Source organism: Nerophis lumbriciformis, linkage group LG05 (assembly GCF_033978685.3).
Source record: "Nerophis lumbriciformis linkage group LG05, RoL_Nlum_v2.1, whole genome shotgun sequence".
Lineage (NCBI taxonomy): Eukaryota > Metazoa > Chordata > Actinopteri > Syngnathiformes > Syngnathidae > Nerophis > Nerophis lumbriciformis.
Genome location: NC_084552.2, coordinates 34725245 through 34753212, shown reverse-complemented (window position 1 = coordinate 34753212; position 27968 = coordinate 34725245). Strand labels below are relative to the sequence as shown.

The 27968-nt window shown below is 38.0% G+C and overlaps 1 protein-coding gene across 4 annotated transcripts in view; it reads left to right on the top strand.

Moving 5' to 3' along the window:
• The window catches only part of arhgef39 (Rho guanine nucleotide exchange factor (GEF) 39), a 97308-nt gene that overhangs the window by 61715 nt on the left and 7625 nt on the right, over positions 1-27968 (top strand). For 3 of the 4 annotated variants that reach the window (XM_061959027.2, XM_061959029.2, XM_061959030.2), the window contains 2 exons: positions 15921-16150; positions 26313-26401. In XM_061959027.2, coding sequence (XP_061815011.1) covers positions 15921-16150; positions 26313-26401 — 319 coding nt within the window. The remainder of the gene's footprint in view (positions 1-15920; positions 16151-26312; positions 26402-27968) is intronic. The other variant, XM_061959028.2, reaches the window with a different exon arrangement.

Genomic DNA, 27968 nt, shown 5'->3' with positions numbered 1-27968 from the left:
TGCTTATTTCAGCATGACAATGCCAAGCCACATTCTGCACGTGTTACAACAGCGTGGCTTCGTAGTAAGAGTGCGGGTACTAGACTGGCCTGCCTGTAGTCCAGACCTGTCTCCCATTTAAAATGCGTGGCGCATTATGAAGCCTAAAATACCACAACGGAGACCCCGGACTGTTGAGCAACTTAACAACTTAAGCTGTACATCAAGCAAGAATGGGAAAGAAAATTTGGTCTCCTCAGTTCCCAAACGTTTACTGAGTGTTGTTCAAAGGAACGGCCATGTAACACAGTGGTAAAAATGCTCCTGTGCCAACTTTTCTACAATGTGTTGCTACCATTTAATTCAACGTTAATTATTATTTGCAAAAAAAAATTAAAGTTTCTCAGTTCAAACTTTAACTATCTTGTCTTTGCAGTCTATTCAATTGAATATAAGTTGAATTGTATTCTGTTGTTAATTCCCATTTACACAACGCGCCAACTTCACTGGTTTTGGGTTTTGTAACTCACTCAAACTTGTGTATGTCCACACACCTCTCGGACTTGTGGACGGCTATTGACATAAGCGGTTTGTTCACATAAACACATTCCCTTTGAATATTGTAAAGCTTCTGTTTATATGTGTTGAATTTGACCTTTTTTGTTCACTTGCCATCATTTTGATTTAAGTCCGCATATATTTTTGAAACCAAACTGAAGGGGATAAGGATAAACCAGCATATTTAGTATTTAAACACATGTTATTATATACAACCAGCAATAAGGCGTCATTTTCGAGGGAAGACCCTGTAGGCTCTAATGCACACACACACACACACACACACACACACACACACACACACACACACACACACACACACACACACACACAAACAGGGTTTGGAGATTGTAAGTCATTCATTAACTGGGATTGGATTAGCATAACATACACTTCACATGTATGTTCTTTGAATTTACATCAATGATGTTGAAGAAAGGCTTTGTAACTACTTACTTACATTTTGAAAACGCTGGTTGTAACTCCATATATTGCTCCCGCTGGCCATTGTTTTCTCAATGTGGTTGAGCGATGGATGTTCACAAACAACTTTGAGTGGCTATAAGTGAACCTTGAGAACCGATTCCCAATTATCATTGTGTACTATTGTGAAGTGAATTATATTTATATCAAATCAAATCAACTAGCGCTTTTTCTCGAGTGACTCAAAGCGCTTTAGATAGTGAAACCCAATATCTAAGTTACATTTAAACCAGTGTGGGTGGCACTGGGAGCAGGTGGGTAAAGTGTCTTGCCCAAGGACACAACGGCTGTGACTAAGATGGCGGAAGCGGGTATCGAACATGCAACCCTCAAGTTGCTGGCACGGCCACTCTACCAACCGAGCTATACCGTCCCAATTCTGACAATTAATGCTCATTGTTCACAAAAAGAGCCATTTAAAATACTTGATCATCCAGCCAGCGTATAACAGTTGTTTTGCTGTGCATATTATTTAGCTATTTTATTTAATGTTATGGTTGTGTATATTTGACACCCCCCCACCCCCATTTCTAGAGACCCCTACAATAAATATTTTATTAATAGGATAGGAGAACATGATAGCACTTTATAGTCATTGCATTTAAGAAGTACAACACATTTACATTGATGCGCAAATCTGTCTTTCAGGCGCTAACAATCTAAAAAAAAACAAAAAAAATGGAATTGGCGCATTTTGTTAGTTGCTGTGGTAGAATCCAGGTTATGACTGACATGCTTTTATTTGAAGGTTGACGAGGAAGTTACTGTGATTTGGTTTCTGCACTGTGTATCTAGACAATAGTTGTGTCGCTGTTGTCGTTCCACGCTGCTTAGTAACAAACAGAATGTTACAATACCTCAAATGTCAACATAAACCCGTTTTCGATATAAATAATTCCTTTGGATCTCAATTTTATGTCAACAAAAGCAGTCAACTATGTACTGTATATCGACCTAAAGCAGGCTCTTTAGTACTTAAGTATTAAGAAGAGTACGGTATACCAGAACTTGATGAATTGGTCGACATAGATAGATTGTCGACTTAAGTGGGTTGCACTATAGTAAACAAATGTGTCACTTTTTATCTTGTTTGTTAATACACATACTTTACCTTGACGTGTGTAATGCATCCGTTTCAGGAGAGTGGAGAACAGCAGCTTTCCAATGCTTGAGCAAACACGCAACACATTACTGCTCAAGCATGACTTAAAAGTGATGGCATGTTCTGTTGTTCTGTTATGATGCATCAACTTGATTTATAAAGAAAACTAAGGCAAACATTCACCAGCTGTTTCATCTTTTTACAAAAGAAAAAATATCTGTCAAAATCGCAAATTCATTTTCAAACAGCCACAGTCCAGAAGAATATGATGCATTTGATAGTGCTCATTCTCAACTCATCAGTTGCAATTTGCGGTATAATCTGTATATTGTTGCTGCCCAATAAGCGCTGGAAATTAAGTGTAGTGCAGTTTTGTTCAGCTTGGCACTTTTATAAAAAAAACTATTTTGTTATAAAAGTTGTATTTTTGGATTGGGTTTTTATTAGGGGTGGTTGTGTTGAGTCTCGGTGAGTTTGCAGTCCAAAGAAGGGCCTAGTGACATCTGTGGGAAGCTGAGCTCCATCCATGCAGACCGCTGCTGAGGAGTTTAAAATGTTCCGATAGCGTCTCCTCTCCTTAAAAATTTGAAAATTAACAACAAATTGATCAGTGTTTTCCCTCAAAATCAATCAAGGAAATATTGTCACAGTCCCCAATTGTAACAGTTACTGTACTCGTGCCATTTATAAGCTATAAGCTTAGTACAAAAACGCTTAAAACGACGTCAACACACATGGTTGACAACATTTCTATGGAAAATGGGATTAACATGTGTGGTGGTATTATTATTTTAATTGTTATGAAACGACAACTGCAACACAACCGCTGTTGAGTAACACCGCATGAAAATGTGTAGTGTGACTTCAATTCCAGTAAAAAGTAAGTTCTGAAATAAAAGCATGGTAATAGGGCTGCAACGATTAGTCGGCAATTAAATTTGTCGGCAATAGTCGTGACGTCATCACTCGTGTTTTTCCGTGCAAAAGTAGAAAATCAACATCAAGGTTCAAGGTTCAACTTTATTGTCCCCGCGGGGAAATTTGTCTTGGGCACAGTGCATCATTGCTTTCTTAACATACACAAAAACAACAGAACAAAAACACAAGCACAGACACAACCACAACCAGACAACTAACATTTAAACATCAGAACATGGAGCTTGATAGACATAGGTGGCACTTTAATGTAGGCATAAAATCTACAGTATGGAGATAAAGATAAAGTACCAGTGTGCATTGCACTAGAGCTCATGGATAAAACACCAGTGATAACATTTTAAATTTGAGGATATTTCCTCTTATTCTTGTTAAAAACATGAATACCTTGCCCATTTTGCAAAGCGGAACTTGTTTTAATGGCAGTACATCCTTGATACGCAAGCATTTAAAGCGAAGACATGATGTCGGACATTTGGAGGGAGGATGCGGTCTCAACCTCGGTAAGAGTGTTAGCTTCTACCTTCCTGGCTGGTTAACAAGAGTGAGACAAAGCTGTGTGAAAAATAACTTTAACTAACATTTTTTCCGAAGTCAGCCAGCTTAACTCTGTCTACATCAATTCAAGTATGTTTGCGCAAATGCACACACACACAAACACACAGAGAGAGACTGACAGGCACCAATGTGGAGGTATCATGAGATTAAACATACAATCTATTAAATAACCAACAATTTAAGAGTTAATCAAATATGGAATTCTACACATTGAGTCCATTAGAGTGCTAAACCTGCCAAGAGTTAATCAATAGTCAATATATTAGTGTGCAGCTTTTTAAACATCACTAAATGATTTTATTTTTTAGAAATTTGAGATTTTGTGTTTTGTTGTTTTTATTTTCATTGATGCTATTTTAACTGTTTTTTTAATACATAAACACGGTTAATTGTTTTGTTTAGCACTTTGCCTTTCCTTTTTTTTAAATGGACATTTTATTAGTCATTAACATTTTTGTAACAGCTGAATGAGCAGCACAGTTACAGTATAAATATTTATGAATTAATTTGTCATCTTTGTTGTTCGTAAGCACATGCCTATAATAACTTAAGCTGCATTTAGAAGTTGATGGAAAAAATAGAGCCATTAAATATGTGTACACTTTATTATCTCATTAGTTGACTAATCGTTAGTCGATTAGTCAATGATTCTCTTATCAAAATAATCGTTAGTTGCAGCCCTACATTGCAGTATTAACCTGCATTCTACCACAGTAACTAACAAAATGTAGCCAGTTTATTTAATTTTCAAATTGTAAAAAAACATGTACGAAAGCCTTTTTATTGTAGTCAAGCCATACAACAAAATACTGCAACAGCTCTGTTAGTTAGGAGTATAAAATATAAGACAACAGAAGATTCTAACCGTACTCAGTGGCCTAGTGGTTAGTGTCCCCGCCTTGAGATTGGTAGGCTGTGAGTTCAAACCCCGGCCGAGTCATACCAAGAGTATAAAAGACTATAAAAATGGGACCCATTACCTCCCTGCTTGGCACTCAGCATCAAGGGTTGGAATTGGGGGTTAAATCACCAAAAATTATTCCGGGGCACGGCCACCGCTGCTGCCCACTGCTCCCCTCACCTCCCAGGGGGTGATCAAGGGTGATGGGTCAAATGCAGAGAATAATTTCGCCACACCTAGTGTGTGTGTGACAATCATTGGTACTTTAACTTTAACTTAAAAAAATTGCAGAACTGTGTGCGTGCGTGCGTGCATGAAAGTGTACCTTGTAGCATGCCACACTGACATTCCTTAATCATACCATTGGCTGTAAGACTGCACAATAGTGAAGTGAATTATATTTATATAGCGCTTTTCTCTAGTGACTCAAAGCGCTTTACATAGTGAAACCCAATATCTAAGTTACATTTAAACCAGTGTGGGTGGCACTAGGAGCAGGTGGGTAAAGTGTCTTGCCCAAGGACACAACAGCAGTGACTAGGATGGCGGAAGCGGGGATCAAACCTGCAACCCTCAAGTTGCTGGCACGGCCGCTCTACCAACCGAGCTATACCGCCCTGTACTATATATATAACTTTTTAGGTTGTTTCCGTCCTGTTTTTTGCTAATTAACTATGCCACCGAATCATCGTACTATGAAAATGATATGGCAATTTCAAACTACGGATTCAGCAAATGAGAGTCAATTCTCCTGACTGTTTTTATGTGACACCCATGGCATTTTAAAAGCAATTTGACCCTGTGCACTTAATCTCGACAGGCCTGTCTATAGCTGGAAATGTCCTCGGTGAGCCCTACAGGCAAGACTCAGGCCATCCAGGTTAGGTGCAATCACAAGTTGCTCAACTGGGATAATTACAAAAAAATACCCTGGACACATGTTGAATTTTCATCTTATCTTTCCAAATGTCAGACTATTGCTTATTAGTCTCGTCATGGCCTTGCCAATCACGGTGAAAAGATGAGCACTTAGAGCCATGCATTCATGCTGTGCCTGTCTTAGATTTTCTCTCATCTTTTTTGCGCTCTTCAAACGGCCTCCATTGGACATTTTTTATGTTAGCATGACCTACAGTAGTCTAATTAGTGTTGTTGTCCGAGCGCAGCTATTTTATGCAAAAGAGATGACACTAATTGCCACTTTTCAGTTTTTTGGTCTCTCCCTTAACAAGCTCCTCACAAAGTAGAATAATAGCCGCTACTTGCTATTATCAGGTACTGCTTGAATCCCATTTTTTTTGTCTTTTATTGAGATTCTGTGTAATTTTGTTGTTACTCAAACTGCTAACCTATGTATTCAGTGATTTTTTACTGAGAGGCCAACTCGCCCAAATGCGCCAGTGTAAAGTGAGGAGGTATTGATCTCGATAACAATATTCAGTATTTTATGATATAGTATTTTTCCTAAAATTATACGGGTAGATTATCATTTTATTTATACTGCAATTTGCATATTCTGATATGAATCATATATTTTCCTAAAATAGGCAAAAACAAAATTATACTTTTTTATTTTTTTTAATCTGTGTTATCAGTTGGTAATAACATATTTTTTCTTATATTATATTGTTCTATGCTGTTTGTTGGTAGTGACAATGTGCATTGTTAAGAATGTTTCAAGTTCCTTCCTTCACTTTTTCTTTATTAAAAACGACAGGCAACTAATCTAGCATCTTTTTTTGGTTTTATTGTAGATTGCACTCGTGTTTAGAGACTCTTCTTTTGCTCCACGTACACAAGGAATAGCAAGAGCAGCAGAGACCCTCTAATGTTTCAAAACACTCACTGATGTTTCACTTGCTCTGCGCTGTTGCTCCATTTTCTCTCCTCATAAGTTGCCACCGTCCTCTTAATATTTGCACGTCTTGTACGTCGCTGTCCATGGGTACATCGCGAATATATCAAAAGTACGTCCACATCCGGTTTTGGCAGTGCTTTTTTCAAATCAAAGTCTTTTTTTCGGTGGCCAAATTTTCTGTGCATCACTATAGTTAATTGCTGGGTTGCAATCACAGGTCGTAGAGGCACTTCAAGTTTCAGGCGAGTGTCTAGAGTCACCTTAGGCTAATGTTTATTTACCTGCATTAGTACAGAGTTGGGCATATTTTGAAAGATTTAGAAGCAAATATATAAGCGATCAGAAAATAAATATTTAAAATGAGATGGAGTGGATTTATACCTTCCTTAAAAAAATATTTTTTGAACGATTTAAACCACATTCATCATCACCAAGACGTTATTGCTCGCCACTACCTCACTTCATTTGACGTTCACACATATTTAGAGAAGAAAAGCACATCATGTCTTTACATCTGAGGGTTCCACAAATTAAGCATTAATCGGTGAAAGAAAATGTTGGATTTATTTGTGCAGCTTTAAGTATTGTATTTGATTGAAAGAACGAGTGCCGTGCTGCTGGGATCGAGACGCCAATGATAAAAAGGATACATTTGTTTGCAGTTGATTTCCTGCTACAAATATTAGTCTTATCGGCAATTTACAGTATGTCTGCAGTTGTTTTTATGGTGTGAAGTTCATATTTTGTCTCATTATTTAGCTGTATATGTCCCTGTTGTTCAGCTTGAATCTTTGACAGCGATATCAAGATTCCGTATGCTGTTGAACCTATTAGAAATGTATTAGTATAGTTTATTAATAGAAATATATTTTCTTGATGCTAATAAATAGCACCAAGGATGCTATAATGTGGCAATCTGTGTCGAATAAAGCACATGTCTTTCCTGCATAACAACAAAGCTTTTAGTTTCTGGTATGAAAATTGACAACGAAAAAAGGTTGGATTAGACCAAAATTACAATATTTATAACTCAGACTTTATATTACGTTAGTTTATTTGTAAAACCAGTTCTTAGTAGTTATAGTTAGGCATAGCAACCATAAAAGAACACAAACTAATGTGATCTCTTGTTCTTTTTTATGTTTAGTTTTGCTTTCAAACACTACTTATATACTGTAGTAGAGAATATACTCGATTGCATCACAGAAAGTTTCTCATACAAATCAAATGTTCAAACATTTTACAAAGTGATCGCTGCACAAGCATGGTCCGATTAGTATGCCACAAGATGATGGAAGTGATATTTTTAAAAGTAATTTCCTTCGACGCACTGTTTTTTTCCCTGACTTGATAACCTTTATTAACCACTTCTTTCGGGACTTTATGAAAGCTATTTCCTATCTCTCTACGACTGGAACACCCTAAGAACAGAATAGCAGTAAGCCATTTTCTGCTCAAACGCTACACTCACTCTCACTTGTTTTAATGCTATGCTCAAGCTGGTTGACCATCATGTGATTTAAGCCGCCAAGAAGAGAAACGGATGTTACGTCATATAAAATCCAACAATAGTGTGCAAATAATAGGCTATTAATATTCATTTATACTGTAACAACCTGCTCTAGTGTTACAGTTTGTTAGTGTATTATTGATGTTCATTGTTCCTATATTCATGAACATACCATGGCATATTTCAATACTGTCACTGACAAACCAGTTGAAGAAATTATCTACTGTCTGAGTCCTTGATGAGTTACCCACTAGATTTCTAAAGTCTGTGCTAAATAGTTTGTTACCACAATTCGCTCATCTACTTAATATCTCACTTCAGACTGGAACATTTCCAAAAGCCTTAAAGGGAATCTGCACTTTTTTTGGAATTTTGCCAATCGTTCACAATCATTATGAAAGACACGGATATATATTACAATATATTACAATTATATATATATATATATATATATATATATATATATATATAATTGTATTTTTATTTAAATTTTTATGCATTCTAACTTGTAAAGTAAATAAAGTGCCGCTTACAGCAGAGCCAATGGGAGCTTCACTATTTCGCCCATAAAATACAATAAATAACCATTCAAAAACTGCCAACAATACTCCATTTACATTTTGTGATTTGAATAGTAACCAAGTATTAGTCATATTGTTAGTATAAGCGGTAACGCAGACAAACTATTTATAGTGGTGCCGTGATCACTTCCGTGTGTCGTTATTGAGTGGTCTGCTGCTTTCTCGCTTCCTTGCTCCCTGTAAGTTTATTCTAGATCAGTCGTTCTTAACCTGGGTTCGATCAAACCCTAGGGGTTCGGTGAGTCGGGTTCGGTGGAGGTCAAAACACACCCGACTCATCGTGTAAATAAAAACTTCTCCCTATCGGCGTATTACGGATATGGCAACAGCAGAAGTCACACTGATTTGCAGGTGTGTAATTTGTTGTGAGTGTATGCACTGTGTTGGTTTTGTAATTTGAACAAGGTGATGTTCATGCACGGTTCATTTTGTGCACCAGTAAAAAAAACATGGTAACACTGTAGTATGGGGAACATATTCAACATTAATTAGTTGCTTATTAACATGCAAATTAGTAACATATTGGCTCTTAACTAGTCATTATTAAGTACTTATTAATGCCTTATTCGGCATGGCCTTGGTATAACCCGAACCCTAACCAAATAACTCTAAATTAAGTCTTTGTTACTTAGAATATGATCCCTTAGTGTCCAAAAAACTCTAAATTAAGTCTTTGTTACTTAGAATATGTTCCCCATACTAAAGTGTTACCAAAAACATAACTTTGTCTTAAATTTGAAAAAAAAAACATTTTATTTTTAACTAAAGAAGGATTCGGTGAATGCGCATATGAAACTGGTGGGGTTCGGTACCTCCAACAAGGTTAAGAACCACTGTTCTAGATCATAAATCATGTCTCTCACATAGACATGAAACGTGTGAGGAGGTATTCCGACAAATTGGTACACATTGACAGCCATTTAGGACCAAAACTGAAAAGGACGACACAAAAGGACGCTTGTCGTCGTAGGCATCCTAATGACAGCAGACGTTGTACAGGAAGTGACGTTTTAATATGTTTGTTGGCTCTTATGAAGTCTGAAGTAAACAATAATCAGTGATGAAGAAAAAAAACGCAAACGTGATGCATTTTTGAAATTAATGCGCCACATATGCTTAAAATGATCAAAATAGGTAAATATTAAATGTTATTATAATTGTGCCTTTTAAACATTACATATATTAGGAGTGTGGGGAAAAATCGATTCGAATTTGAATCGCGATTCTCACGTCCTGCGATTCAGAATCGATTCTCATTTTTAAAAAATCTATTTTCTTATTTTATTTTATTATTTTTTTAATTAATCAATCCAACAAAACAATACATAGCAGTACCATAACAATGCAATCCAATTCCAAAACCAAACCCGACCCAGCAACACTCAGAACTGCAATAAACAGAGCAATTGAGAGGAGACACTAACACGACACAGAACAAACCAAAAGTAGTGAAACAAAAATGAATATTATCAACAACAGTATCAATATTAGTTACAATTTCAACATAGCAGTGATTAAAAATCCTTCATTGACATTATCATTAGACATTTATAAAAATTAAAAAAAAAGAATAATAGTGTCACAGTGGCTTATACTTGCATCACATCTCATAAGCTTGACAACACACTGTGTCCAATATTTTCACAAAGATAAAATAAGTCATATTTTTGGTTCATTTAATAGTTAAAACAAATTTACATGATTGCAATCAGTTGATAAAACATTGTCCTTTACAATTATAAAAGCTTTTTACAAAAATCTACTACTCAAGTAGATGTAACGGAGTAAATGTAGCGCGTTACTACCCACCTCTGATTGTAAGTGAACATTTGATCCCATTTTTTTAATATTTAGAATGCAAAAAAAAAAAGAACATCCATCATCACATCTCTCATATTGATTGTGAACAATAGGCAAAATTAAAAAAAAAAAGTGCTGTCATTAAGGCCCTCCTAAAGAAAAGTAGTCTTGATACCACAGCAGAGGTGGGTAGTAACGCGCTACATTTACTCCGTTAAATCTACTTAAGTAACTTTTGGGATAAATTGTATTTCTAAGAGTAGTTTTAATGCAACATACTTTTACTTTTACTTGAGTATATTTATAGAGAAGAAACACTACTTTTACTCGGCTCCATTTATCTACATTCAGCTCGCTACTCGCTACTGATTTTTATCGATTTGTTATTGCACACTTTGTTTGTTTTGGTTTGTCAGACAGACCTTCAAAGTAGGATCTATCGCATTCCTGCGTTTCACCAATCAAATACAGTCACTGGTGACGTTTGACTCCGTTTCACCAATCAAATGCAGTCACTGGTGACGTTTGACTCCGTTTCACCAATCAAACAGAGCCAGGCGGTCACATCAACTGCACATAAAGTTTCAGCGGCAAACAACAAGCTAAAGCTTACATGAACTCAACGTCAAATTTGAGGAAGCACATCGCGGTAAGTAACGTTAGTAGATATTTTGTCTGTCACCGTAGGCTGATGTTAGCTTCCCTGCTATGAATCACTGTCAAATGTACATCGTGTGGGGACATTTATTAACGCACTGCAGCCTCATAGACAGACAGAGACACACACACACGCACGCATGCATACAAACACCAATCAAAAGTGCACAGTGTGTTCCCAGGTGCAGCCCACACCTATCAGTTTATGGTTTGCATAAAGGCTAACTTGTTATTTTCCTTTGTAATCTCTGCCTACTGAGCCTATGGTGCTGTTAAGTTATTGTGGCTCAATTTGCCTTAATTTTTTTTATGTTAATGTATTATTATTTAATGTATATTATTGTTTTAGTTGCTTAAGAGATATTCCTGGCTTTGAATTTGCTCATTGCTATTTTTATGTTTTTGTGCATTATTTGTTGCCGTCATCATTAAACGTACAGGTTACTCATCAGTTCCTCAATACTTGAGTAGTTTTTTCACAACATACTTTTTACTCTTACTCAAGTAAATATTTGGGTGACTACTTATTTTTACTTGAGTAATAAATCTCTAAAGTAACAGTACTCTTACTTGAGAACAATTTCTGGCTACTCTACCCACCTCTGTACCACAGTACTGAAAAACTATCGGCCCATATCAAACCTGCCGTTTTGGGGCAAAGTCCTACAAAAGGTAGTATACCAACAGCTCACTGGCTTTCTACTGTTTAACAATGTGTTTGGTACTTTTTAATTAGGCTTCATCACAGCATTGGAACAGAGCCTATCAAGGTGACTAATGATATCCACCTGAACACAGATGCAGGAAAAGTCTCAGTCTTGCTTCTGCTAGACCTGATCGCTGCTTTTGACACAGCTGACCATACTATCTTAATCCAGAGGTTAGAAAACTGGGTGGGAATATCTGGTTCTGTTCTTAACTGATTCAAGTCCTATCTCGATCACAGGACATCATTTGTTGGAATTGGCAAGTGTGTCTGACCAAATGGCTACGACCTGTAGAGTTTCTCAAGGGTCGATTTTGGGACCCATTGTTGTTCAACTTGTACATGCTGCCACTATGTCAGCTAATTTGAAGCTTCAATGTGTCCTACCACAACTATGCAGATGACACTCAGATCTACGTGTCACTGACGGCAGGTGAACGTCGGCCTATTGATTCACTTTGTCACTGCATTGAACAGATCAGTGTGTGGCTGCAAAACAATTTTCTTCAGCTAAACTCAGACACAACTGAGGTCATTGTCTTTGGCCCACAGAAGCAAATATAAACTATTATTAGTCACCTTGAGACCCTTTCACTGAAACCTAATCATCGGGTTAAAAATCTAAGGGTAATAATGAACTTGGATTTGAACTTTAACGGCCACATTAAGTCAATAACATCAGCAGCTTTTTATTTCCTAAAAAACATTGCCAAAGTCAGAGGAATAATGTCTAAATCAGACTTAAAAAGACCAAACCATGCCTTTGTCTCCAGCAGGTTGGACTACTGTAATGGCCTTCTCACTAGGCTCTCTAAACAAGCTGTAAAACAGCTGCAGTACATCCAGAATGTTGCTGCTCGAATCCTTACTAGAACCAGGAAATACAATCATATTAGTCCATTGCTTAGGTCACTGCACTGGCTTCCTGTTGTTAAGAGAATAGACTTTAAAACAGCGCTCTTTGTGTACAAGTCTTTTTGTGGTCTTGTGCCAAAGTTCATCTCTGACATGTTAGAACCATATGAACCATCTCGACCTCAGGGAACCTCAGGGAGTGTCTCCTGCTGGTGCCCAGAGTCAGGACCAAACATGGTAAAACTGCGTTTCAGTTTTACGCTCCTAAAATCTGGAATACCGGTAGTCTTCCTGAAGATGTGAGACAGGCCTCAACGTTGGCAATGTTCAAATACAGCCTGAAAAAACTTTTATTTAATTGTGCATATGACAACTGAAAATATTTTATCTACAGCATTTGAGTGATTTTATTTAGTAGATTGTATTTATGATGACTATATTTTCAGATTTTAATTATATTTCCTTTTAATTTTTTGTAAACCACTTCGAATTGCCTTGTGTACGAATTATTCTCTATAAATAAAATTGCCTTGCCTTGCCTTGTCTAAGCGAAGAATGAGGAAGTGTTGTGTGTCAGAATTAGCACGGAGACAGAAGTGTGGGCAAGTTAGGGAATGTGTGTTGGAATTGAGCAATAACAGATTAAGAAGACTGACGGAATTTGTGTTACTTCTTCTGAAGGCTACAATACATATTACTTTAATTTGTTTCCATGTAAAAAAACAACATTTTTAAGGTATGGCCGCTTTTATTTTGCCTTGGCGGGCCCATCCATCCATTCATTTTGTACCACTTATCCCTTTGGGCCGGGACAATCAATTAAATGACGGCGAAACCCTGCCGCGCGTCTTCAAGTGATAGAAAAGTATAGACATGTTCAAGTCGTTAGTAAAAAGATTAGCTTTGTTCGGTCGGTGTCTGGCTTTTTTAATCCAAACTAAAGCCCAACAAAGAAGTTCCTCGTCCCTCTTTTTGAAATCAATTCCTCTTTGGGTTTTGTGGGTTTAGCTTCCATTTTGCTTTCCGTCTCTGCTAGTAATTCCTGCTATGCTGTTTACATCTATACACCCGCCAGCTCTTGTCGTAAAGTTCTCAAAGTGATTTAAAAATGATACACCAAACGAGCAGTGTTGCTGCAGTTGAAGCCCAGACAATAATATTACCATTTAAACATTAGGGAATTGTATCGTATTATAGATATCTTTATGTCATACTACACTATATATAGTTACATTGCACATCACTATAACCAGGTACCATGTATTCAAATTATAACATTTAGTTTTAATGCAGTCTAATTTTGCCTCAGTCAAGTTCAATTAGTGCTTTCAGTAATCCTTTGTAAAGTTTTCAAATGTCATAATTTGAAATGATGAATAGAGTATTTAATGCATATGCTGTTTTGCATATTATTTTAAGTCCCTTGGTAAGTTTCACTGCAATCAGGTGCTTTTGGTAGCCAACCACAAGTTTCTGGTTGAATTTTTGACCACTCCTCTTGACAAAATTGCTGAAGTTCAGCTAAATTTGTTGGATTTCTGACATGGACTTGTTTCTTCAGCATTGTCCACATGTTCTCAATGGGGTTTAAGTCAGGACTTTATGAAGGCCATTCTAAAACCCTAATTCTATCCTGATTTAGCCATTCCTTTACCACTTTTGATGTGTGTTTGGGGTCATTGTCCTGTTGGAACACCCAACTCCACCCAAGACCCAACCTCCGGGCTGATGATTTTAGGTTGTCCTGAAGAATTTGGAGGTAATCCTCATTTTCCATTGTCACATTTACTATCTGTAAAGCACCAGTTCCATTGGCAGCAAAACAGGCCCAGAGCATAATACTACCACCACCATGCTTGACGTTATAGCATGGTGTTCCTGTGATTAAAGGCCTCACCTTTTCTCCTCCAAACATATTGCTGGGGTATTGTGGCCAAACAGCTCAATTTTTGTTTCATCTGACCACAGAACTTTCCTCCAGAAGGTCTTATCGTTGTCCATGTGATCAGCAGCAAACTTTAGACGAGCCTTAAGGTGTTGCTTCTGGTGCAAGGGCTTCCCTCTTGCATTGTAGCCTCTCAGTCCATGGCGATGCAAAACACGTTTGATTGTGGACACTGACACCTGTGTTGCAGCAACTTCCAATTCATTGCAGACCTGCTTTTTGGTGGTTCTTGGTTGACTCTTGATCATCCTGACCAATTTTCTCTCAGGAGCAGGTGATAGCTTGCGTTTTCTTCCGGATCGTGGCAGTGACAAAACTGCCATGCACTTTATACTTACGAACAAGTATCTGCACAGTTGCTCTTGGGGCATTAAACTGCTTTGAAATGGCTCCAAGTGACTTTCCTGACTTGTTCAAGTCAATGATTAGTTTTTTCAGATCTGTGCTGCGTTCCTTTGACTTTCCCATTGTCACGTGTGTGTAACCGAGTCTAATGACTGCATCACCTGAGCCCTATGGGCTCAGATAAGTCAACAGGTGTCGTCAATCATAATCACTCACATGAAGTTAAGAGGTCATGCCATTTGATTTGATTGTAACTTTTCTACATCACCAAAATTGATCATGTACAGTATGTTGCTGTATGAATACTTTTGACACAGCAGATTTGGTCACTTTTTCTGTAGACCCAAAATTAAACCAGAAGCTTGTGGATGGCTACCAAAAGCGCCTTATTACACTGAAACTTGCCAAAGGACATGTAACCAAATATTAACATTGCTGTATGTATACTTTTGACCCAGCAGATTTGGTCACATTTACAGATGATCCATAATAAATTCATAAAAGAACCAAACTTCATGAATGTTTTTTGTGACAAACAAGTATGTGCTCCAAACAATCTATCACAAAAAAATACGACTTGTCGAAATTATTGGGAACTCAAGACAGCCATGACATAATGTTCTTTACAAGTGTATGTAAACTTTTGACCACGACTGTATATGCATATATACAGAATATATATAAGCCCAATCAATAAAACATTGCATGTAAAATATAAATCCTGCAGGTGGTATGGAGCTTGTACACATTATTTGGCACAGTGGGACAGGAGCTAAAACTGTGTCCAAAATAATCACATTTGCTAAAGAGCAGTGATTCTCAAACTGTTGTACGGGCTCCATCTAGTGGTACGCCAAAGAAGTCTGTAAATATGTACTGCTATTGGAGTATCATTGATGTTTGTGAATTGCGTGTAATGTTACATTGGCCAAAAAAATAAATATACAGTTTAGATAAAACCGTTGTCTTGTTTATAATGAATACCTAGGCCTACTTTGCTACTATAGTTTAATGTTGGTTATTGTTGTTGTACGTAGAGAACCAAGTGTATTCTAAGGTGGTATTTGGTGAAAAAAGTTTGAGAACCACTGCTCTAGTCATTAATTAAAATGTCTTAATATGTGCTCTTTTGTCTGTCTTCTGCAGGGAGGTGGTACATCCGTGAAGGCTGGCTGAAGGTGGTTCCTTCCAAAGGCGCAGATGTCAAACCCAAGATGTTTTTCCTGTTTTCTGACATGCTCCTGCAGGCCAAGCGATGCAGCACCCTTGACCCTACCAACAGTGACAAGTTTACAGGCCAGCATGCCTACCCGCTACAAGAGTGCTCAGTAGAAAAGGTGTTCGGCCACACCAAGAGTAAAGGGGGCCTTCTCAGCGTGAGTTTCTGTCAAGTGTCACATTCATTCATTCAACCATTTACTGTAACGCTTATCGGATTCACGATCACAAGAAAACTGGACACCCAGCAGGCTAGAAGTCTGATGTGGTCCTGTAATGGTTGAGCGAGGAGTTTTCATATTGCGGCAGATGATACATATTTAGTCATTCAGAAAGGATATTCTGATATCTTTTAGTAGGTCTTGCATCACGGTAATTAAAGTAGAACCTACTTAAGCCAGTCACGCTTACATTGACAACTCATCTATGTGGATCAACTCATTAAATCCTGGATCCCCGTAGTTCTTATTTCTAAAACTTAAGTAGACGTCAACATACAAACACTTCAGTGAAAGATTGGTCCGCCCCTGGACATGTGTTGTAGTAGTATAGTACTATTGTTAACTCGATTATTATTGCTAAGTTGTGTGAAACGACAACAGCAACATAACTAACTTGTACTTACACACCTTAAAACATTGCGCACACAATGGCTTCCTGTTCAGTCCAAAGTATTCTTCAAAATAAAAGCATGGCAGTATCAAGCTAGGTTTTACTTTCAACAGAAACGTATTGTTTTACTTTCGGCTTTTTCCATTTCATGGGTCGCCAATGTAAGTCAAACAGGAGTGGCAGTGGTTGAAGATTATTGTTTTTACAATTCAATTAATTTAATTATTTTTTTTCACAATTACATTTTTATGAATCCTGACCAACTCAACGTCAAAATACAAGTCTGACCCCACTGGACTCGTTTAAGTTGTATTTTTTTAAATTTGATTATGTTGGGTGTAAAGGCACTAGCCTTTTGTTAGCTTTAGCAAGCTAGCTTTCTATAGTTGAATGAATAAAAACCTAACTACAAATGAGAGTAATGTCTACCGGCTGCTCCAAGCAAAGTCTTGCAGCCAGTTATCGACTGGGCACATTAACTGGTCTGAAATTGTCTCACAGGTGACTCACGGAAAACATTCCATTTAAAAACTGGACTGATTTTGACTTTATGATATGCTGTGGTGGCAAAATGTACAAACCCCGTTTCCATATGAGTTGGGAAATTGTGTTAGATGTAAATATAAACGGAATACAATGATTTGCAAATCCTTTTCAACCCATATTCAATTGAATGCACTACAAAGACAAGATATTTGATGTTCAAACTCATAAACTTTATTTTTTGTTTGCAAATAATAATTAACTTAGAATTTCATGGCTGCAACATGTGCCAAAGTAGTTGGGAAAGGGCATGTTCACCACTGGGTTACATGGCCTTTCCTTTTAACAACACTCAGTAAATGTTTGGGAACTGAGAAGACACATTTTTTAAGCTTCTCAGTTGGAATTATTTCCAATTCTTGCTTGATGTACAGCTTAAGTTGTTCAACAGTCCAGGGGTCTCCGTTGTGGTATTTCAGGCTTCATAATGTGCCACACATTTTCAATGGGAGACAGGTCTGGACTACAGGCAGGCCAGTCTCGTACCCGCACTCTTTTACTATGAAGCCACGTTGATGTAACATGTGGCTTGGCATTGCCTTGCTGAAATAAGCAGGGGCGTCCATGGTAACGTTGCTTGGATGGCAACATATGTTGCTCCAAAACCTGTATGTACCTTTCAGCATTATTGGCGCCTTCACAGATGTGTAAGTTACCCATGTCTTGGGCACTAATACACCCCCATACCATCACAGATGCTGGCTTTTCAACTTTGCGCCTATAACAATCCGGATGGTTCTTTTCCTCTTTGGTCCGGAGGACACGGCGTCCACAGTTTCCAAAAACAATTAGAAATGTGGACTCGTCAGACCACAGAACACTTTTCCACTTTGTATCAGTCCATCTTAGATGAGCTCAGACCCAGCGAAGCCGACGGCGTTTCTGGGTGTTGTCGATAAACGGTTTTCGCCTTGCATATGAGAGTTTTAACTTGCACTTACAGATGTAGCGACCAACTGTAGTTACTGGCAGTGGGTTTCTGAAGTGTTCCTGAGCCCATGTGGTGATATCCTTTACACACTGATGTCGCTTGTTGATGCAGTACAGCCTGAGGGATCGAAGGTCACAGGCTTAGCTGCTTTTGTGCAGTGATTTGTCCAGATTCTCTGAACCCTTTGATGATATTATGGACCGTAAATGGTGAACTCCCTAAATTCCTTGCAATAGCTGGTTTAGAAAGGTTTTTCTTAAACTGTTCAACAATTTGCTCACGCATTTGTTGACAAAGTGGTGACCCTCGCCCCATCCTTGTTTGTGAATGACTGAGCATTTCATGGAATCTACATTAATACCCAATCATGGCACCCACCTGTTCCCAATCTGCCTGTTCACCTGTGGGATGTTCCAAATAAGTGTTTGATGAGCATTCCTCAACTTTATCAGTATTTATTGCCACCTTTCCCAACTTCTTTATGTGTTGCTGGCATCAAATTCTAAAGTTAATGATTATTTGCACAAAAAAAAATGTTTATCAGTTTGAACATCAAATATGTTGTCTTTGTAGCATATTCAATTGAATAAGGGTTGAAAATGATTTGCAAATCATTGCATTCCGTTTATATTTACATCTAACACAATTTCCCAACTCATATGGAAACGGGGTTTGTAAATCGGTGTCACGTTTCATGCGGATTAATGTGACAAATACATAGTGATCAGTATTTTGTGTGACACAAAAGCCTGTCAAACATGAAGTACTGTATAAGATTTGCGCGCATGGATCTTGAGGGGGTCCGCTTGGAAACTGCGTGGACTTCTGCAAATTCTGTTCGGCATGCGCTCTGCCTGAGTATATTTGGCCCCTAAACGTCTAGTGACTCTTTCTATAGATGATATGGAAATGGCCACAAAAATATATAGTCAAAGTTATTTTTGAGAAAAGTTCAACACTTAATGAAATAGTGTGTTACAGCAAGTGCACAAACATATGTTTAGGAACATGATTGAACACCTAGCAGAGGTGTTATTTAAGTCCCTACTTTAATTTTGATTTGTCTTGCATACATCCTGCATTAGTTTAATGTTGTAAATTGAAATTCAGTCGACCTTTTAATGCAAAATTAGAAAATCAGTTACTCCCACTGCCTCACTTGTTTGCCCAGAAAGTAGAACTTGTATGTTTTCTCCCAGTCTAGTCTGGTCTAGTGGGTCTCAGTGCAGCTGCTGGGTGACAAATTATGTCTAAATGATGTAGTTTCTGTCATGAAACATTCAGAGGAACTGGTCACGCGTCGTTGAGCAAGTAACCAAAGCGTTTATGCGGCAACTGTTTACTGCCAAAGCTGCATGGTATCAATATTAATTTCCGCTGATGTTCCATCTCCAAGAGAGTCTTTATGGTCTGCTGCTAATTTGTGTTGCTGTAATACATAAAAGCTATGTCTCGCTTGGATAGCGCTGCTTGCGGTTTTCAATTCCTTTTCAAGTCGATTCAAACTGGACTTGAGCTTGCAAGTAGGCCACACAAGGCGAAGGCACATACTGTATGTTTTGAAAAATGTGTTGTTGTTTTTTTAATATCAAAAATGGAAAGAACATGTCTCTTCTTTTCCAAGATAATTCTTCCACCATACAGGTGTGTCATATCAAAATGCTGATCAGATGATTGCGATGATCCGTGGTTATTGCACAGGTGTACCTTAGGTTGGCCACTATAAAAGGCAATCCCCAAATGTGCAATTTTATCACACAACACAATGCCACAAATGCCGTAAGTGTTGAGGTAGTGTGTCCAATAAGCATGCTGACTGCAGCAATGTCCTCCAGAGCTGTTGCACGTGAATTGAATGTTAATTTTGCTACCATAAGTTGTCTCCAAAGGCATTTCATAGAATTTGGAAGTACATTCAATCGACCTCACAACCGCAGGCCACATATAAATACACAATCTTAAAAATCTCTACAGTCAGTCAGTCTTCACATCCAAGCAGTCTTGTTCTCTTTGTAAAGAGTGGAATTTCTCCCACTTGCTTGGGTGCCTCTGTTTTAGCTGCTGGAGTAAGATTGTTGTGCTTCTGCCTTTTGTTGCAACGAGCTTTAAACAAACTTTGCAGCATGCAGTCATTTGTTACACATCTGTTACTGCACACCCAAACCAGTTTCAAACCACCAATGATAGTATTGTTTTGTGGGTAACTGTTCGCTCTCGTTCGCGGTAGTGGTAGCCATGTCGTTGCCTTCTGGTAAGAAACAAGTGGGAGCAAGGTCGTTTTTGGAGCACCTGGGGGAAAAAGCTACGTCGTAGCAATAGGAGAAGATACCGTTTTTTTCCCTTCCCCATTAAAAAAAGGCCTAGACTCTTGGGATGTGCCGATTGATCGGCCACCAATCAGTATCGGACAATTTTCCTGAAAAAGTATTTGATCGCCTTTGCCGATTAATGCCGATCACAAACCCTGATCCCCTCTGGCTGACATAGTATTTATTTTTAATCCCATGTCTGACAAGATGACAGCTAATTGTGTATCTCCATACACAGTGTAGAACAGCTCCCCTGAGCTAAAAATAATCACCTCCATTACGGCAAATAAACTGTATTCCTTAGTATCTTAAATATCTTTATCAAGTCCCATTATCAGTGGGGTCAAGGCTAAACATGTTACACACCGGGATGAAGCCAAGAGCAGGCATTCTAATAGCTAACCTAACTGCTTAGATAGCTTTAAACAACACCAAGAAATAAGTGTTTAGTAAAGTTTAAGAAGTGTGGATGGAAGCGCTTTACAGCAGAAAGTAAGCAGTTATTTACAGGAAATTAACAAGCAGAATAATAAGAGTATAGAGAGAGGATAATACAACAACTGTTGGTGTGTCAGCATTGTCACAGTTAGTACACGACATAAGAGGAGGGTAGATTGATCCATAAATTGGTAGTGTTGATACCAATGGTGGTATCTGTATATGATCAATAGTAGAGTGGTTAGGGTGACATTTTTATTTTTGCAAAATCTTTTTTTGTTGTTGTTAATGTTTATATATTTAGGGTACAATTCACTGGACACAAGTTGACTTCAAGTTGAACAAAGTTATGATCAAAGTTTTATTACATACAAACAATTGTATGTACGGTAATAAAAGAGAATACGGAACTAGTTTGAATATAACTGTCGATAGCGCTCACCATAAATACATTGGAAAATGGCAACTTATTCCATGTAATTGGTATTGTTATCGGCCGATCTTACTCTTGGATGATCCAAATCGGCAGCATTAACATCCCTCCTTGAAACAACTGTCTATGTCGACCAACTCATCAAGTCCCAGTCCACTGTGTCCTTATTGCTAAAAAGTGTCTGCTTAGATTGGCAGTGACATGCATTGTCGACCGCTTTTCTCTACATAACATTTAAGACACAAAGACGATCATTTCTACCAGACGTCTTGTAGAATTGTTAACGTCATTATAATCGCTAAGCAGCCTGAACAAAGGCCAAAGTACTCTGCAAAAAGGTTGTATTGTCACTGCAGTCAAGACACACAACAAATTACCACAGCAGCTTCTAAGAATATAAAATATTATGAAAACAGAATTTTCCATCTGTCGTTTTTGTGCGATGTGTGACATCGAAACTAAGAAAAAGGAAACCTTTGTATTTCAAATGAGGTAAATGTTATTTTCCTCTTTACTGTTTGGCTCATTGATAGAGATGCATGTTTCATATTCCTTTCCGTGCAGCTATTTGTTTAAAAAATAAACCAATTATATTTGCTAACTATTAATTTCATTTGCAGGTCAAATGCGACTTTTTTAATCCAGTGTCTGACCGGACAGACAGACAGACATACCATTATGAAACACCAACACAGTATCAGTGCAGTGTTAATACAGCTAGTAAGTGTGCCACACACTCACTGAGGCATCATTGCTGGATAGGGTGGTGTGAATGAAACCATATTCATCCCTCTATCCACATATTTTCATTCCAATGTGCACTAACGTATATTAGGTTCTCTCAATGCACATACGCCACCGACCCGCAAACTTCATGGATATGAGTGGGGTAGTTTTAGTATCACCCTGCTTGCTATAGCGATAACAAAGATACTGTGGGAATGTCTCCAAGTTGTAATATTTGGAGTGTGTTTACAGCAGAGGAATGCTGCGACGGTAGTCTGCTGGGAGATAATCTCTCAATTGTTGCATCAGATTAGGGGGCAGATCCATCTCTTCCGGCCCTCCAGTAAATACATCTTCCTCAAGTCTTGTCGCCGCTTTCTGCCTGGCCTTGTCTAATGGCACAAATGGCATTTCATTAGCCTCTTATCCCTACCGTAGCCTGGATGCATACTCAATAGCATTACGTGTAATTTCTCATAAGGACACATTATTGATCCTGGGCCCTTACCTGAGCTCAAGGAAGAAAAGGGGCTGTCAGCACTCTAGGACCCTCCTCATCCGGTGCCATGAAGAATTAAAGCCAAATTAAATCTGGCAGCTGTAAATGCCACTGCAATTTATATGCAAAGTTAGGTGGAAAATACTTTTAGTAAAATGTATTGTTTTCTTTGTGGCTCACCCTGAGATTTTCTATCTCAAACTTGTTTTTTGCTCCCTACGTCTCCTCCTCCTAATATCCCCTCGCTCCTCGAATATTTTCCCACATCCCCGACAAATTCTCTTTGATGTATAAATAATCAAGCTAAATTATGTGCAGTGATGAGGCGCCGCGCTCTGTCGTTCTTATTATACAAAGTAATTTCTACCTAAGAGGGTCAGATTTCCTGACAAATCCCTTATGACTGCCTGGCAAAAGAAGGAAAATCTATTTATGCATGAATTAAGTGCCGGGTGCCTAATATTACTCACCAATCCATTCAGCCCCACTCTTTAATTAGATAATACTTTGGATGAGAGTATATTTTTGAAACCTTAATTTATTTTAATGTATAATAAAGGCCACTCTCCTCCCACTCAATCACAATCATTATGTTGTATGAGGTGTACAGTAAGCTCAGTGTAAAGTTCCTTCCAAATCCTCACGGAAAGGATCAATATCAACAAACTAAGTAAATGTAAGAGGTAATTACAGATATTGAAGGTCTAATAGCTTTCCTATTGGACAACTTCTCTGAGTTCAACGATGTTCCCATTATTTATGTATGGTCTGATAAATGTAATAATCTAGTATAGAAAAGTAGATATTACTCTATATGTAACTGGCAGGATAGCATTATCGACTGTCAGGGCCTGCCTCCTACTGCTTGACTGTCGTTATTGCACTCCCATGTCAAGCTTCTGATGTTATGAAAAGACATAATTTCTCAAAAAATGTTCCATCCATTTCCTACCGCTTGTCCCTCTTTGTGTCGCGAAGGTGGCTGGAACCTATCCCAGCTGCTTTCGGGCAGATGGTGCGGTGCACCCTGGACAAGTCGCCGCCTCATCGCAGGACCAACATAGATAGACAGCCATATTCATATCAGTGATTAAATTTGAATAATGCAACACAGAACATTTTGCATGATTCAAATTAATTAGAATTAAATATATTAATTAAAATATTACTTAAAAAGACTGATTGTAATTAAATAAAACATAAATAAGAAATTTTACAGACAAAATACAGTTCAACAAATGCATCCAAAATCATGATAAGTATAATACCTAACTAGTATTGTTTAAGTTGCTGGAATCATTAGTTTTTTTTTAAGATGCAACCAAAGCAGGTGTGGCCTGGTGGTAATTTTTGTCCCGCAGCCTGTTTTTAATTGGACCATGGCACTTGAAAAAAAATACAATTAATTTACCGGTACTATTATTGAGTTATGGTATTACATCTTGGACACATTTTCTTTGTCACCTATAACATAAAGCTGAGATGTGGATGCTTTGTTCAAAAAGCTTAGCATCGTTAATGTAAAAAATGTATCAAAGTGCTCTCAACACCATACCATACCATACCAACTTTATTTATAAAGCCCTTTAAAAACAAGCACAGTTGAAAAACAAAGGGCTGTACACCACAAAGAAATAGAGGCAAAGGACAAAAAACAGTTTAAAAGTTAAAAACAGTTAAAAAAGTTAAAAGCTAAAAACAGTTTAAAGTCTCATGCTGGGTTATAAGCCAGTGAATAAAAATGGGTTTTAAGAAGGGTTTTATAAATAGCCAAAGAAGGGGCCTGTCTCACATGGAGAGGGAGATCGTTCCAGAGTTTGGGACCCGCAACAGAGAAGGCTCTGTCCCCTCTGAGCTTGCGCTTTGTTTTGGGTACCTCCAGGATCAGCTGATCAGCTGACCTGAGGGACCGGGTGGGGGCATAGAGGTGGAGCAGCTCAGAGAGGTACGGTGCCCCACATCTTTTTTTATTTTTTTTTTATTCTCTTGTTTGGACACCCCTGATTGAAAAGCTTGGACACCCTTGATCAAAAGTGTCTCTATTTTTCAAATTATTGGCAGTCACACTAATGTAAAATGAAGTAAAAAACAAGTAAATAAGTGATGTACAGCAGCCCACCATTCTAGCTGTGGCTAATGATAGCAGCTATCGTTAGCTGTCAATTCCACTACCTGAACTTCCCCTAAATCTCACGAGTTTAGTTGGGCGTTTTGTCACTTCAAAAGATTGTTTTGGTCAAATTTGTGACTTCACTATTGTTTGGCCTGTGAGGAAAAAGCTTTTGACGTAATGCAGAATGGACAGTATGTGCATGCAGTGTCGTCAACTATAGTGTGATCACTCCTGTGCAGTTATATTTGGGGTGTGCCTGAGTGTGTGTGAGTTGTGAGTAAGTGAGAGACTGAGTGTGTGAGTGGATGAGTGAGAGACACAGACAAACACTTGCATTGTAGCCAGCTGTACCGCTCATCCACATTTACAATTCACAAACACAGTATGGTAGAAAGCAATAACAAGGCATTAAATGCACAAAGACATGTTCAATTAACCCTCTGGGGACATTCATTTGTAATGATCTTCAAAGCCAAACAGGACATAAAAGTGCTTATGTTTTTGATAGGCGTAAAAACGTGTTGGATTTTTTTTAACTTCAGATCGAAACAAAAATATCAAATATGCAATGTTTTGTTTTTGTTTTTTTACCCTTTTGACAGACTTTTGATAAGATAATGTCAGAGGTTTAAATGAGTGAAATAACTAATGTAATGCAATTGTATACTAATTGACAACTAAAAAGCATTACTTTTTGTGTTTAGGACTGAAGTTGATTGAGAGATTTAAATATAGTTAAAAAAAAAAAAAAGTATAAATCCAAATTGTTGTTATGCTCTTTGAAAAATGAAGGACTTTTATGTCCTGTTTGGCTTTGGAGTTTTGTTAAATAATTGTCAGTGTGTCGTACACCTGTAAAAGAATTGGACATAGAAAATTATTCATTTGACATTAAAAACCCTCGAAAAAAAAAATAGAATGGAGTAACACAACAAAAATGTTGGCCAAAAATAAAGCCAAAATTTACTGAAATGAAAAAAAAAGTCAGCCTTTGTCCCCTGAATTGCTCCTGCTCTGTATGCAATATAGCTCTTTATATAGCATAATATTTAGGAATGTTGCCAGTTCTCCAATCCAAAATATGTATCCAATATACTTTTTCATGTTATACTGCAGTGGTTGTCAAAGTTAAGTACCGTATTTTCCGCACTATAAGGCGCACCGGATTATAAGGCGCACCTTCAATAAATAGCCTATTTTAAAACTTTGTTCATATATAAGGCACACCGCATTATAAGGCGCATAGAATAGACGCTACAGTAGAGGCTGGGGTTAAGTTATGCATCCCGTAGCTGCGAGACCTGTTGTGGCTCAATATTGGTCCATATATAAGGCGCACCGGATTGTAAGGCGCACTGTCAGCTTTTGAGAAAATTGGAGGTTTTTAGGTGCGCCTTATAGTGCGGAAAATACGGTTGTACTATATCAAGAATGTTTCGCTTTGTAAGCACCTTCGTTTTAGCTAATAACTGACTTGTAACGTATGAGTTAAAGAGATAAACAATATTATTTAAAAAAGTTTAACTTTATTTCATTCACAGTGAATCTTTGGTGAATACTGCAAATATGTATGATAATTTCGTACATATTTCATTTATATAAATCTCAAATATTTTTCCCTTTGTTTTATTTCTAGTTTTCCTGTGTACCATTAGTGGTACTCGTACCACCATTAGAAATCAGGGCCCTAACTTCAATGTTGTCTTTGATTTCCAGCTGACTTTCTCCAGAGCCAAACTCCTGCTTATGTCAAGCAACCAGGAAGATCTTAATGATTGGTACCAAAGTCTGTGCTCCACTATTAGGTATGTACAAACATTTTTTATTTTGTTACATCCAATTGCAGTGCAATCATTTATTGCTGCTTTTTGCTTCAGCCCAAAATAATAGTACCGATAGTTTACTCTCAGACCGCCCTAGCATTGATCAGCAGGACCTCAGAAGCCCCCTCCCCCCGTCCCCCCCAGTTCCTGGAGGAGGAGGGTGCTATGCTATAAGGGCCTCCCTGGCCCCCGCTAATGAGTGTATCCTGTTGTCAGAAAGGAGTGAAGGGAGGCTGTCAAAGTGCTCTGACCACCCAGTGGCTGAGCAAATGTGCAGGCTGACTGCTGTAAACTCCAGGGAGTGTAATTAGCTGTATGGGAGAACCTAGTAGAGGACAGGCCGAGAGGACCAGAGGTCACCAGCACTCACACCACTAGGGAGGAGTACAGGTCTTTCGGGTGTGTGCACACATGGCTAAATTATTGATTGAACAAACACTGCACAATGCTTGACTGACATTTTGGAATCATACGTTTATTTATACAATTTTTGTACCTTATGCCGGTCATCTTTTTGTTCTTTATTATGAACTGATTGCACTCATCCCTGCGTTGTTTGTTGAAGCACAAGAAGACAGGGTGATCTTCACACATGAGACGAGGGACTTAATTAGTGACTAGATCAATGCTTGGTGACACTAAGTGAAGGATGAGCTCTGCTAAGGCCCGACCACCAGGGATGGAAAGGATGCTAAACACCATTCAACCCTTACTTACCTTTTAAATCTACTGATATAAACCTTTGCACATCACAGGGAGAGCACATTGTATGTGTTTAGAATTTTGTAAACATTTCAACTCAACATACAGCCGAGAAACATGAAAAACATTGGTTAATACAGTCTAGAGGTTGAAACAGAAGGAAAATATAAAAGCAATAGCATACGCAGTGCATGTTGAAAAGCACTACAAGCTGTAATTGTTGTAGTGAGAACAGATGCTAACCACTTAACCTCAGTTAAGCATTTTATGTCAACAAAATATTTCTACCATGTATGGCAGGCATATTCAACTTAATTGTTTTGGGGACCACATTTCCAGAAAGATAAGGACGGGGGAGACAGACTTCTCCTTTCACTATTAGTCTTATATATTACGAAGAACCAGCGTCCTCTACAATAGTAGAATTACAGGATCGCTACGCTATTTTTGATAATACGCTGCAAAAATAAGTATCTCACTCGTTGTTTTTTTTTAACTGAACTCTCCGTCTACCTGTTGAATAGCCCAAACGATGAAAAAGAGATGACCTAAAATGGAACCTTGAAGAACACCACTAGTATCACTAAAGAAGTTGAACAAATGATTTGTGACTGCATCTGAAGTAAACAAGTTACATTAATCAAATTACGAAAAAAAAATTGTAACTGCCAAAAAGGAGAATACTCAAAAGGGTGCTTTGAGGAACGCCTCAGTTAAAATGTCAACACAGAGATCTGACAATGTGTTTACAGTGGTCCAAGTTCCTATATACAACAGAAGCACTCTAATGGTGTAAAAAGGATTCTTACAAGTTTTGAACTGAACTCGGGGGCCGGTGTGGTGTCAT